The 11513-nt window shown below is 36.4% G+C and overlaps 1 protein-coding gene across 3 annotated transcripts; it reads left to right on the forward strand.

Moving 5' to 3' along the window:
• Positions 1–88: 88 nt before the first annotated feature.
• On the forward strand, positions 89–10877 carry flad1 (flavin adenine dinucleotide synthetase 1). 3 transcript variants are annotated; one of them, XM_073846947.1, is made up of 8 exons: positions 89–630; positions 3948–4100; positions 4210–4969; positions 5608–5755; positions 8904–9002; positions 9527–9716; positions 10388–10461; positions 10550–10877. In XM_073846947.1, the coding sequence occupies exons 1-8, from the start codon at positions 328–330 to the stop codon at positions 10683–10685; spliced, it is 1863 nt and encodes a 620-aa protein (XP_073703048.1). In that variant the 5' UTR covers positions 89–327; the 3' UTR covers positions 10686–10877. The 3 variants fall into 3 exon arrangements, with proteins under 3 accessions (XP_073703048.1, XP_073703050.1, XP_073703049.1); XM_073846949.1 differs by having other exon boundaries at positions 497–630; positions 3876–4100; XM_073846948.1 differs by lacking the exon at positions 89–630 and adding an exon at positions 1871–2269 and having other exon boundaries at positions 3876–4100.
• The last annotated feature ends 636 nt before the right edge of the window (positions 10878–11513 follow it).

Here is an 11513-nt window from a genome sequence, read left to right on the forward strand (position 1 = left end):
TTTATTATACAATGTGTCTGTACAGATTTATGAAACATGGCAAAACATTGACATTTCAAACCGTTTTTAAACAGTTATGACGTAGGGAAGCCTCATTTATTGACATCACGTGACTTCGACAGTTTGATACACGCTCCAAATCACTGGTTCGAAACAAATAACTCTCAAAGGTTCTGAAGCTGTGTTTTGAATGCGCCCCTCATAAACGTTCGAACCTGCTAGTTCTCTTCCGGGATTGAGGACTACAAACTGAACAGCTCCCATTCACAACAGAGAAGAAAGTGCACGCAAACTTTATTGGTTTCGCGTGGCGGTGGATTTTTCAAAATGGTGCGCGTGTGTGCTTATCCTCGATGCTTCAACCAAGAGAAATCCGTGAGACTCCGTCAGTGGGCATCAGTGCAAGAGGAAAGTTTGACTTTTCACACATTGCCCCTGCACGATCCAGAAAGATTGAACCTGTGGCTGGTCGCCCTTCATCGAGATGCAGGATCACCAATTCAGTCTATCCGAGGATTGAGGGTGTGCAGCCAACATTTTTCACCATCCGATTTCAGTGTAGACAAAGGACATAAAAGACGTTTGAATTCAAAAGCTGTACCTAAGCTGTTTGCACAACAGCGAACTGAGGTAGGTGTGCAAATACAAATTTAGCCTAATCACATAAATTCACGTGGACACGACAAGGATGATTTCAGGGGGGCTCGACCTACGTTAATGCTCAAAAAAGTTATAGAGCTGTCACTAACTTGGGTGCTGTATCATGGATTTCCAGCAGCACTGCAGTGCACTAAACAGTGTGCGATGTCTGTAGACCTCCGAAGTAAACATGCTACACTTATCGTAGTAAAACAACGTCAGATGCTTTTTAGTGTGTCAATTTTTTTTTTTAATTGTCACATGACTAACTACAAAAAAAGCAGATTTTACAGTACGTTTAGCAGTTGTTTAACGGGACAATAAATATAACATTAACAATTTGCACTGAATAAACCTGTACATTTTAAAAAGGATTGCTGCGTCCCAATTCGCCTACTTATACTACGCCCTAAAAGTATGTACTCTTTTTGTGAAGAAAAAGTACATACTTTTGAGTATGTAGCAGAATAGTAGGCGAGCTTTGGGACATACTACTTCGTCATAACTGCTTTTTTAACGGACGCTCTGTTGCTTAGTTACCTGAATCCTGTCACTGTTTAAACTGCCCTGTCAATCATCACAGTTAACATTATCTACATTTCGTTTAATTTAATTTCCTATCGTAATAGAGAGAAATGAAGAGGCACGTTCTTTCATGAGTCTTTCATGCCGAGAACTCTGCTCATGTTTGCATAATTATGCATTTAAACGTTAATGACCAAACCTATCTTTATAAAAGTTCATAATGTTGCTGCACATGAAATATAACGAGGATAACATTTAAAATATATATTTTTTATCAGGTTACACACTGATTATTTATCACTCAAATCCCTTTCTCTACCTGTCCGTTGGTCGCGCCTATCCTCCATGTTTGTAGTTTTTTAAAAAAAAACACTTTTTATGCGTGTTTGCAGTTCTAATCGAATCCTCGTTCACCGCGCAATGTGTTGTGGGCAATATTAGCCGTTAGAGTGTGCATTGATCCGCACTTCGAATTCTGAGGTTAAGTAGTAGACCATCCGGGAATCTTTGGAATACTTTTTTGAACATACTACGATTTGGGACATACTAATTCTATTTTCGAATACTATTTAGGACGGATAGTATGCGAATTGGGACGCAGCAAAAATCTGCAAAGTCTGCTTTCACTTCCCGAGGAAGTTCCCGCCCTCTTTACGATGATTGGTTATATTTTTAAGGAAGTAATGCAACGCCTCGCTTCAATTGGACAAGAGACGTCACGTGACAGGAGGAGTGCAACCAAGTGTTCTTGATATGTAACTGGCGTCGTTAGTGTGAGTTCTCGTCCGGTAGTAAATATTTACAAGTCAAATGCAGTTTTTAAAAAGTAGTATTTCGATTATATAAGCGCTTTGCGTTAGGTAGTATCAATGTTTACGGCTGGCTTGCTTATAGTTTACACGCTGCACGCGTGCGGAATACTTGGCACTTTGTTCATGTGACCGTGACAGTACCTTGAGAACCTGGCGACTGTAACTTTGACCAACTGTAATGTCTCAATTGATTTGTCTGACTCGGTCTTGAATGAAATGAGTGGTTCCTTGAATAGCATTTAGTTGGCCGAGAAATCCGGACTAAAGCCAGGGTTCAGTTACGTGCCTTCCAGGTAAGGGAAGCAAACTATTCTGTCAACTAATTGTGTGCTTTTACGTAGGATGAATTAGACATTTCTATATCCAGTTTTTTTTCAGAACAGTTACCACTTATTCAGTGACTCAGAGCAGATAATTAGACTTGGATAATTATGCAGCTGCAATAAGGCTATTCAAGTTTCTTCTGGTGCCTACGTTTAGCTTCTAGTTAATTAATTAAGCATACATTTAATTAATTTTGCAATAAGTTGTTTTTATTGTCTCAACTATTCTGTAATAGTTTATTTAGTCATGTGGATACTTTATAGGCCTATGTGACTGCGTAGGCCCCTTTCAACATTTCACATAATTAAATTTTTGTCCTAATTTCTTCATTTTCAAACACTAAACCATCATCTTATATTTTACAGAAATCCGCAGAGACTACTCTTTTGTTGAAAACTGCTAGTTTATACACTACCAGTTAAAAAAATTTTAAACCGGAAGATTTTTAATGTTTTTTTTTAAAGAATTCTCTTCTGCTCACAGAGCCTGCATTTATTTAATCCAAAAAAGAGGGAAATCAGTAATATTGTGAAATAGTTTTACTATTTAAAATAACTGCTTTATTTATTAATTTATTCTTGTGATCAAAGATACATTTTCAGCGTCATTACTCCAGTCTTCAGTGTCACATGATCCTTCAGAAAGTATTCTAATATGCTGATTTGCTGTTCAAGAAACATTTATTATTATTATTATGATCAATATTTAAAACAGCTGATTTTTTTTTCAGGATTCTTTGATGAATGGAAAGATCCAAAGATCAGCATTTATTTGAAATGAAAAACTTATGCATCGTTAAATTATACCATTCAAAAGCATTTTTGGGGTGGAAATAAATGAAAGAAAATAATACTTTTTTTTCTATTTAGCAAGGATGCTTTAAATTGATAAAAAAAAGTGATAATAAAGACATTTATAATGTTACAAAAGAATTCTATTTAAGATCAGTGCTGTTCTTCTGAACTTTCTATTCATCAAAGAAACCTGAAAAAAAATCTACTCAGCTGTTTTCAACGTAATAATAATAATAAAAGTATTTTTGAGCAGCAAATCAGAATATTAGTATGATTTCTGAAGGAAATCATTACAAGTTTGGGAAGATGGTTGTTGCATTTTTAAATGCATGTTAGAAATTATCCAAAAACATTCAGAGATTAGATTTTGTGGAGTGGTATTTACCTCAAATCAAGCTCCTAAAACCCCGAAAACACAGAATCATGAGCTGCTCACCTGTAAATGAACACAGTACAATGCGACTCACCAAATTTAGAGTATATATTAACTTAAACTGCAGCCTTTGCAATTTGGGAGTTGCACTAAGCCATGTCACTATTTTTGTTTGATTTCAATGAATCATGCAGCCCTAATTTCTTTTTTAAATGAAAGTTAATTTAAGTCTCTTGGTTATATGTTAAAACCATCAATAGAAGACTATACATCTAGAGAAATTGATTTGGTCCATGTTTTTGATATGTTTGATATTCAGTCTTGAAATTAAGCAATGTAATTTATAGATTTAAAAGTCGAATCAAGACTAGTTTTTATTGCTCAGACTTTTGTGCTTATTCCCAACAGACCCTCTCCATCTGTCTCTTCCCTTTTCTTTCTTTGCCTTTCTCCTGTGTCATCATTTCCGGCTGAATGCAGCAGGCATTGCCTCGGATTAGTAAAGTAGTTAAGAGGGTTCAGCGAATTGGAGCCCAAATCATCCCAATGGCTCAGAACTGCAATGCAGCCTCCACACAGAAAGATGACGCTGTGACAGCAGCTATACTCATCATAGGAGATGAGATCCTCAAGGTAATTATCAGTAGCTATTAATTTAAATTTTATGACTCTTTAAATTTGGTATACCTGTTTTCTGACCATTGAATGATGGTTTACATTATATGATGTGCTTACATTGCAGGGTCACACTGTTGACACTAACAGTGCCTTCTTGTGCCGGGGACTTCGCAAGCTTGGCGTCACCGTAGAACGAATCACTGTGGTACCTGACGTCCAGGAAGTCATTGCTAAAGAAGTGGCACAGCTTTCTTCTTCTGTTACTCACCTCATCACATCTGGCGGTATAGGTCCCACTCATGACGATGTAACTTTTGAGAGCGTTGCTAAGGCATTTGGCGAAGGTCTGCATGCTCACCCTGAACTGACAAAGCTAGTGGAGGGGTTCTTTGGCCCGATCACTCCCAGCAGTTCCCAAATGAAGCTTGCCATGGTTCCTGTTTCTGCCAAACTCAATTTTGGCATAGACCCTCAGACAGGCCAGCGAAATCGCTTCCCTCTCATCAGTGTTCGCAATGTATACATATTTCCCGGTATCCCCTCTTTGCTGGAAAAGTCTTTCAATGGACTTACCCATCTGTTTTCAGGTTCTGGTACCACCTTTCACACCCGTGAGATATTTGTGGATGCAGATGAGACTGATATCGCGCAGTGTCTAACAAAACTGCAGGGAGGTTGGGGTAAACGTGTCTCTCTGGGCTCTTACCCAGACTGGCTTAGTAATTATCATCGTGTCCGATTGGTTTTGGACTCTGAAAGTGTGGAAGAGGTGGAACGAGCAAGAACTCAAGTGATAGAAGAGCTACCTGAAGGATCTGTAGTTCCTCTCATCACTGACCCGGTATCAATTGCAGCTGAAGAGGTGTATGCACTCTCGAAAAGTGGTGAGCTTCTTTTTAACCATATTTAATTATTTTAGAGTTAGTTCACCAAAAATTGAAAATTCTTATGTCGTTCTAAATCTCTAAGACTTTCGTTTATCTTAGGAACACAAATTAAGATATTTTTGATGAAATCCGAGACCTTCCTGACCCTGCATAGACGGCTAGCAACTACCCTGTTCGTGGTTCAACCTTATTTTTATGAAGCTATGAGAATATTTTTTATGTGTTACGTATGCGTTGTGGTACTGTTGTAAATGTGCGTCAAAGACTGACACAGAGGAGAAGAAATTGAGTAAATTTGTTATTTTTGTTTTCTTTGCGCACAAAAATGATTTTCGTAGCTTCATAAAATTAAAGTTGAACCACTGATGTCACATTGACTATTCTAACAATGCCTTACCTGTCTGGGCCTTGAACGTGTCTATGCAAAGCTCAGAAAGCTCTCAGATTTGTTAAAAATATCTTAATTTGTTTTCCGAAGATTAACAATGGTCATTTTTGGGGTGAATTATTAAGCTAACTTTTAAGCACTGTTGTAACTTGCAGTCAGTTACATGTGTTTGATTTGACCTGTTTAAATCTAAATTAAAATCAGTTGAGAGTAACCTTGTTATACACATATACCAAATATCACACAGAGACAGTGCTTGGGAAGAAAGTAGCTGCAGCTTTGGGGACCATTGAGATGGCACTGGATAAATACCCGACTAATGAAATCTGTGTTGGCTTCAACGGGGGCAAGGACTGCACAGCTCTACTGCATTTATATTATGCTGCTCTGAAACGGTAAGAAAGATTAAATTAAAGGTAAGGTCTTGACAGCAAAAGGAGCATATTGACCAAATTAAATTACAGTTAGCAAAATATAATTTTTCCATAGTGTCGCTTTTTTCATTTTTAGACATTAGATGTCCCTCCAATATTCAGTGACCTCAAACGTATTTGGACTCTTAATAAAGCACACTTTACAGAAACGTTCTGCAAATACTCACAACTTAACCAAATACAGAAATGTGCTGTAAATGCATCACAACCAAATGCAGAAACGCACTTCAAATGCTTACAGTGTGATTAAATACAGAAACATGCTGAAAATATTCACAACAAGACCAAATACAAAAACACGCTTCAAGTACTCACAACACAACCAAATTCAGAAATGTACCACAAATAATCACAACACGACCAAATACAGAAACATGCTGAGAATACTCACAACAAAACCAAATACGTGTTGCAAATACTCACAATGGGACAAAAATAGAAACACGTTGAAAATACTCATTACACAACCAAATACAGAAATGCACCGCAAATACTTGCAACGTGACCAAATACAAAAATACGACTAAATACAGAAACACGTTGAAAATACTCCTAACACAACCAAATACAGAAAATCACTGCAAATACTTACAACACAACCAAATACAGAAATGTGCTGCAAATACAAAAACGTGATGCAAATAATCACAACACGACTGATGTGTCAACTTTATGAAATTAACAAGAATTTACATATTCATATGTAGGATTATGCATTATTAACTGTATTATGAATATGTCTTATGAATTATTATATTTATATCATTATTAATCTTTTTAGAATATGTATTCAATGCTCTAACAGTTTTGCCCTGACTGACCTTTTGAGACATGACATGAGACTGTATGCCCTATGTTATTTTCGTACATTTTATCATATCTATCATGACCTCAGACCAAGACCGATTCTTGGAACAAGAAGTACTTCTTATTAAATGTGCCTTTTTAAAGTTTGGGTTGGTGGACAAATATGCAAATTAATAACACTCTAGATCACGAGCTGAGACATGAGTATTGCGTTCTTAATCAAAATATAGAAATATTAACACATATTAATAATCATCTTGAAATATTAGAAGTTTGGTTATGTCTTATTGATTAAGCTACTCAATATAGTGCTGAAAGCTTTATTCATCCTTCGAAGTATATGTTTCATCTGTATTTTTCATCATCTATGTATGTGTGTGATGTCCGAAGCACAGTTCCGCAAAACGGTTATTCTTGGTACTTAATGAAGACAGTCTAGATGAACAATTAGATTAACATTAACACGTCTCAATGTCTCAAGATATAAATTAAACTAAAAAGGAGAAATGAAACTGCACGTCCACTCAACCAAGTTTATAATTACTAATCACGAGTTTATTCACGAGTTGATGTATTGATGTATTTTCAACTGACTTTGACCTTCAGACTTCCTGAGTTGTCTGGTTTTAGGGTATAAAAAGTCTTGCAATTTTATTCTGGACAGATCGGAGACTTCAGACTTCTCAACCTCCTTTACTCCGATCTCAACTTTCTTCTGGGTGCACCTGAAACGGTCTAATTTTCTATTAGACTTATTTTTCTCAGATTTGATAATATTAATAGACTATTTAACTAAATTTGACTTTATTAATTGCAATTTGGCTTTTATGGAATTCTCAACTTTTGAGTAAATATTATTATTATTGCAGTATTTCTTATAATTTCTGCATTTGTATATCTTCTTAAAGAAGTATACTATTATTGAACAGATTTGAATTGGCTTATTAATATAACATTGAAACTAATGTTTACTCCTGATTAATGGATTTATGGACTCTTAATTGTGTTAATCTTTCATTTATGACTATTGTTTGGATTGTGTTCTACATTGCCCTTCTGAAATATATGAATTTTATCTGAAGAATATTGAATAAATTGTATAATCATTTTTAACCCCACCCGTCTGACTTCGAATCAATCATTTTCCGCATCAACGACCAAATACAGAAACATGCTGCAAATACTCGCAACACAACCAAATACAGAAACGCGCTAAAAAGACTCACAAAATGACCAAATACAGAAACACACTTTAATTATTCACAGCCTGACTAAATACAAAGCATACTGCAAATACTCACAACCGAATCAAATAAAAAACACGCTGCAAATACTCAGTGTGACCAAATTCAGAAATGCACTTGAAATGCTCAGTGCGACCAAATACGGAAACTCACTTTATATACTCACAGCGCGACCAAATACAGAAACGTATTGTAAATACTCACAACACAACCACATACAGAAACACGCTGCAAATACTCACAATGTGACCAAATACAGAAACACGCTGCAAATAATCACAACACGACCAAATACAGAAACATACTGCAAATAATCACAACACGACCAAATACAGAAACATACTGCAAATACTCGCAACACAACCAAATACAGAAACGTGCTGCAAATACTCGCAATGTGACAAAATATAGAAACACATTGAAAATACTCGTTACACAACCAAATACAGAAATGCACCGCAAATACTTGTAATGTGACCAAATACAGAAATGTGCTGCAAATTCTTGCAACACGTTAAAATACAGAAACTTGTTGCAAATACTCGCAACATAATCAAATACAGAAACACACTAAAAATACTTGCAACACGACCAAATACAGAAGCCTTAGGAAAATTAACCATGGTTTTACTACAAATAAAACCAAAAAATCATGGTTACTTATAGGTAAACCATGGTAACTACGAATTAACCATGGTTTTGCTACACTAACCATAATATTTGTTGTAAAACTCTATAGATGGCAGTCAATACACACAAAAAATGTGGTTATTACACTTTTACTATAATAAAACCATGGTTAATTAATTTGTGGTTACCATTGTTTAACTTCAACTATATTTGTTTCTGTATTTGGTTGCATTGCAAGTATTTGCAGCTTAATTTGTCAAACAGACAAAGATGTTTTCTACATTTACTGGTGTTTTTCTATTTGCATGTGTTTCTTTTTTTCATCAACTCTCTCGGCCACCGTACAAATGTCTTTAAAGAACTGGCAGAGACTTGTTAAGTTTCATATACTGTACATCCAAATCTCTTTCTATCTCTGTCTCTCTCAGGAGGTATCCAGATAGTAAAGACAGACTGAAAGCTCTGTACATTCGAATTGTCTCTCCTTTTCCAGAAATGGAGAGGTTTTTGCAGGATACAATCAAAAGGTAAGACAAGTTGCCTTAAAGTAACTACAGCAGTGATTTGAAGTAGGAGATATAAAAAATTTGAAAAAACAAAAACGGTTTGCTTTCCTCCTGAGTAGGTGAATCACAGACTGGTGCCTCTGGCATTTCTCCCAGAACATTTTGCTTGCATCAGAAAACAGCATATGTAAACATATGATTTAGTCATGTATGATTAAAACAATTATTTTGACATTTCTAAATTGTGAAGTTTTCCAGTCAGGCTTTGAGTAGTTTTAAAACTGTTACACTAATGTTAGAATCACCAGTCATGCTTGTTTACCCACATACGATATGGGATCTGCCACCAGTTACTAAGTGAAACATCTTAACCAAATCACTTGAGTGAGACTTTCAAGGGAGATGTGCCATCTGTAAGCCATAAGAGCCTCTGACAAACCAGCTGCAGTCTGATCCAGCCCATCCCAGCCTCATTAATTCATCAACGTCCATCAAAGCTCCATAGGTGTAATTATTTGGCACATCTCTTCTTCTCTCTTCTATAGATATGACCTGGAGCTGTTCTCGGTGGAGGGCAGTATTCGGCAGGCTCTGCATGAGGTTCAGGAAAGGAGGCCGGATTTACATGCGGTTTTGATGGGAACAAGACGGACCGACCCTTACTCGCACACACTGACGCCCCTCTGTCCCACTGACCCAGGCTGGCCTGAATACATGAGGGTCAACCCACTGCTGGTGAGGGGAATAGAATATATATTTGTGCTGTTTAATATTTTGTTACTAACTTCAAACTTTTGAACTGTGATAGATAGACAAAGACTGGTGGGACAGTATTACTGTCCTGCACCACTTCACAGATGATGAGTAGGAAAAAAAATTTAGACTGACACTTATGATTAATTTATGACCCTTATGATTGAACAACAACAATTTGTTCTATGTGAAACGATGAGCTTGCAAATCAAAATTGAATCGATTCATGAAATCTGTTTCAATACCCAGCCCTATTTTTTTTAATTGACTTGGTTGTAAATTATATTGTATGTTTAATACTATAATTCTGTATTATGTAACCATATATGTGTACATCGCAGAGACATAAAAAAACAAAAGGTTTTCACCCATCTTCCCACCTTTCCTGTAGTGTCTAAACTAACTCCACAGTCAGTAAATCACTGTCATGTCTCCCACTCACTCTCATGTAAGCTGGCAGCAGAAACAGCCAAGAGATGGTGAATGATGATGAATGAGGCTCTCCAAGATCATTACACAGCAACTCCATCATCCCAATCAGTGGTGCTTATGTAAAAGGCACAGCAGTACAGCATGTTCTCAGAACGTGACCCTGGATCCTTGTTCCTTCTAAATGCTTGCTTCATATCTACCATATATTTCTCTTTCTGTAGGAGTGGACATATCATGATATCTGGTCGTTCCTCAGAACTCTGTATGTGCCCTACTGTATTCTGTATGACAAAGGGTGAGGTGTTTCTCTTTGCAATTAATCTCATTTTTATAATTGAAGACTATCTTTATGGTTTGCTTATCCTTATCTCAATTCCTCATAGATACACATCTTTAGGCAGTATGGATAACACATGCAGGAATCCATCTCTTAAAGTGGTGGACGAGAGAGGTGTGACTCGCTACAAACCTGCCTACAAGCTGGAAAATGAAGAGGAGGAACGCAACTCAAGGGCATGACTGACTTAACATTTTTTTTAAAGATGCAGTAGATGACAGAAGAAACTGAATCTGAAATATTAGAAACAGTTTTTGAGAAAACCTGTAGTTTGTGTACTATAGTGTCTGTCTATGAATGTGGCTGTGCGGAAAAGCAAGAAATGTCACTGTAAGCTGTATTTAAGATTTTTACATTAAAACAGTATGAAAGTGTCTTGTTCTTTTTCATATCAATTTTGGTCATATTATTGTAAACCATTAGTATTTGTATTTTGTAGCTTTAAGTGTGAGTAACCGTGTGCGCGCGAATCTTGTGTTTTCACATCCTTGGTGGCAACTTCCAGGTTTTTATAGTAGATTAAAGGACAAACTAATTAAATCAATTATGAGTTATTTAAATTACGTATTGCTAAAGTTAATGAAAACCTCTAAAAAGATTATACTTGTCTTGACGTCTGAAGAGCAGTCTAGATCTAGAGTAAGTGCACATCGTCGTCATCTTCATTCACCTACACGCAGCGTGCCAGTTCATGAAATGCAATGGCGGTTTCCGGCCTCACGGGTGCGATGTAGTCACGTTGTAGATTTAAAATGGTGATTAAAATAAATTACTCTATGGCCCGGTTTCGCAGACAAGGCTTAAGCCTAGTCCTAGACTAAAATGTAAGTCTGAGTTGTTTCAACTGAAATAAAATTGCACTGATTGATTTTAAAATATATCAGTGCCTTTGTTTTGTCTCAAGATGCACACCAGTAATGTTTTTTTCTAAGCATGTTTATAAAAATTACTTAAATGTCCTAATTGAACTATGGTCTAATCCTGGTTTAGTCTAAGCCCTGTCTGGGAAA

This window comes from Garra rufa, chromosome 9, assembly GCF_049309525.1.
Source record: "Garra rufa chromosome 9, GarRuf1.0, whole genome shotgun sequence".
Classification (NCBI taxonomy): Eukaryota; Metazoa; Chordata; class Actinopteri; order Cypriniformes; family Cyprinidae; genus Garra; species Garra rufa.

Coding starts and splice junctions, on each gene's coding strand:
- flad1 (XM_073846947.1), top strand. CDS start 328: ATGGTGCGCGTGTGTGCTTATCCTCGATGCTTCAACCAAGAGAAATCC. Junction 4,101..4,209: donor TAGGAGATGAGATCCTCAAG/GTAATTATCAGT, acceptor CTTACATTGCAG/GGTCACACTGTTGACACTAA. Junction 10,462..10,549: donor TGTATTCTGTATGACAAAGG/GTGAGGTGTTTC, acceptor AATTCCTCATAG/ATACACATCTTTAGGCAGTA.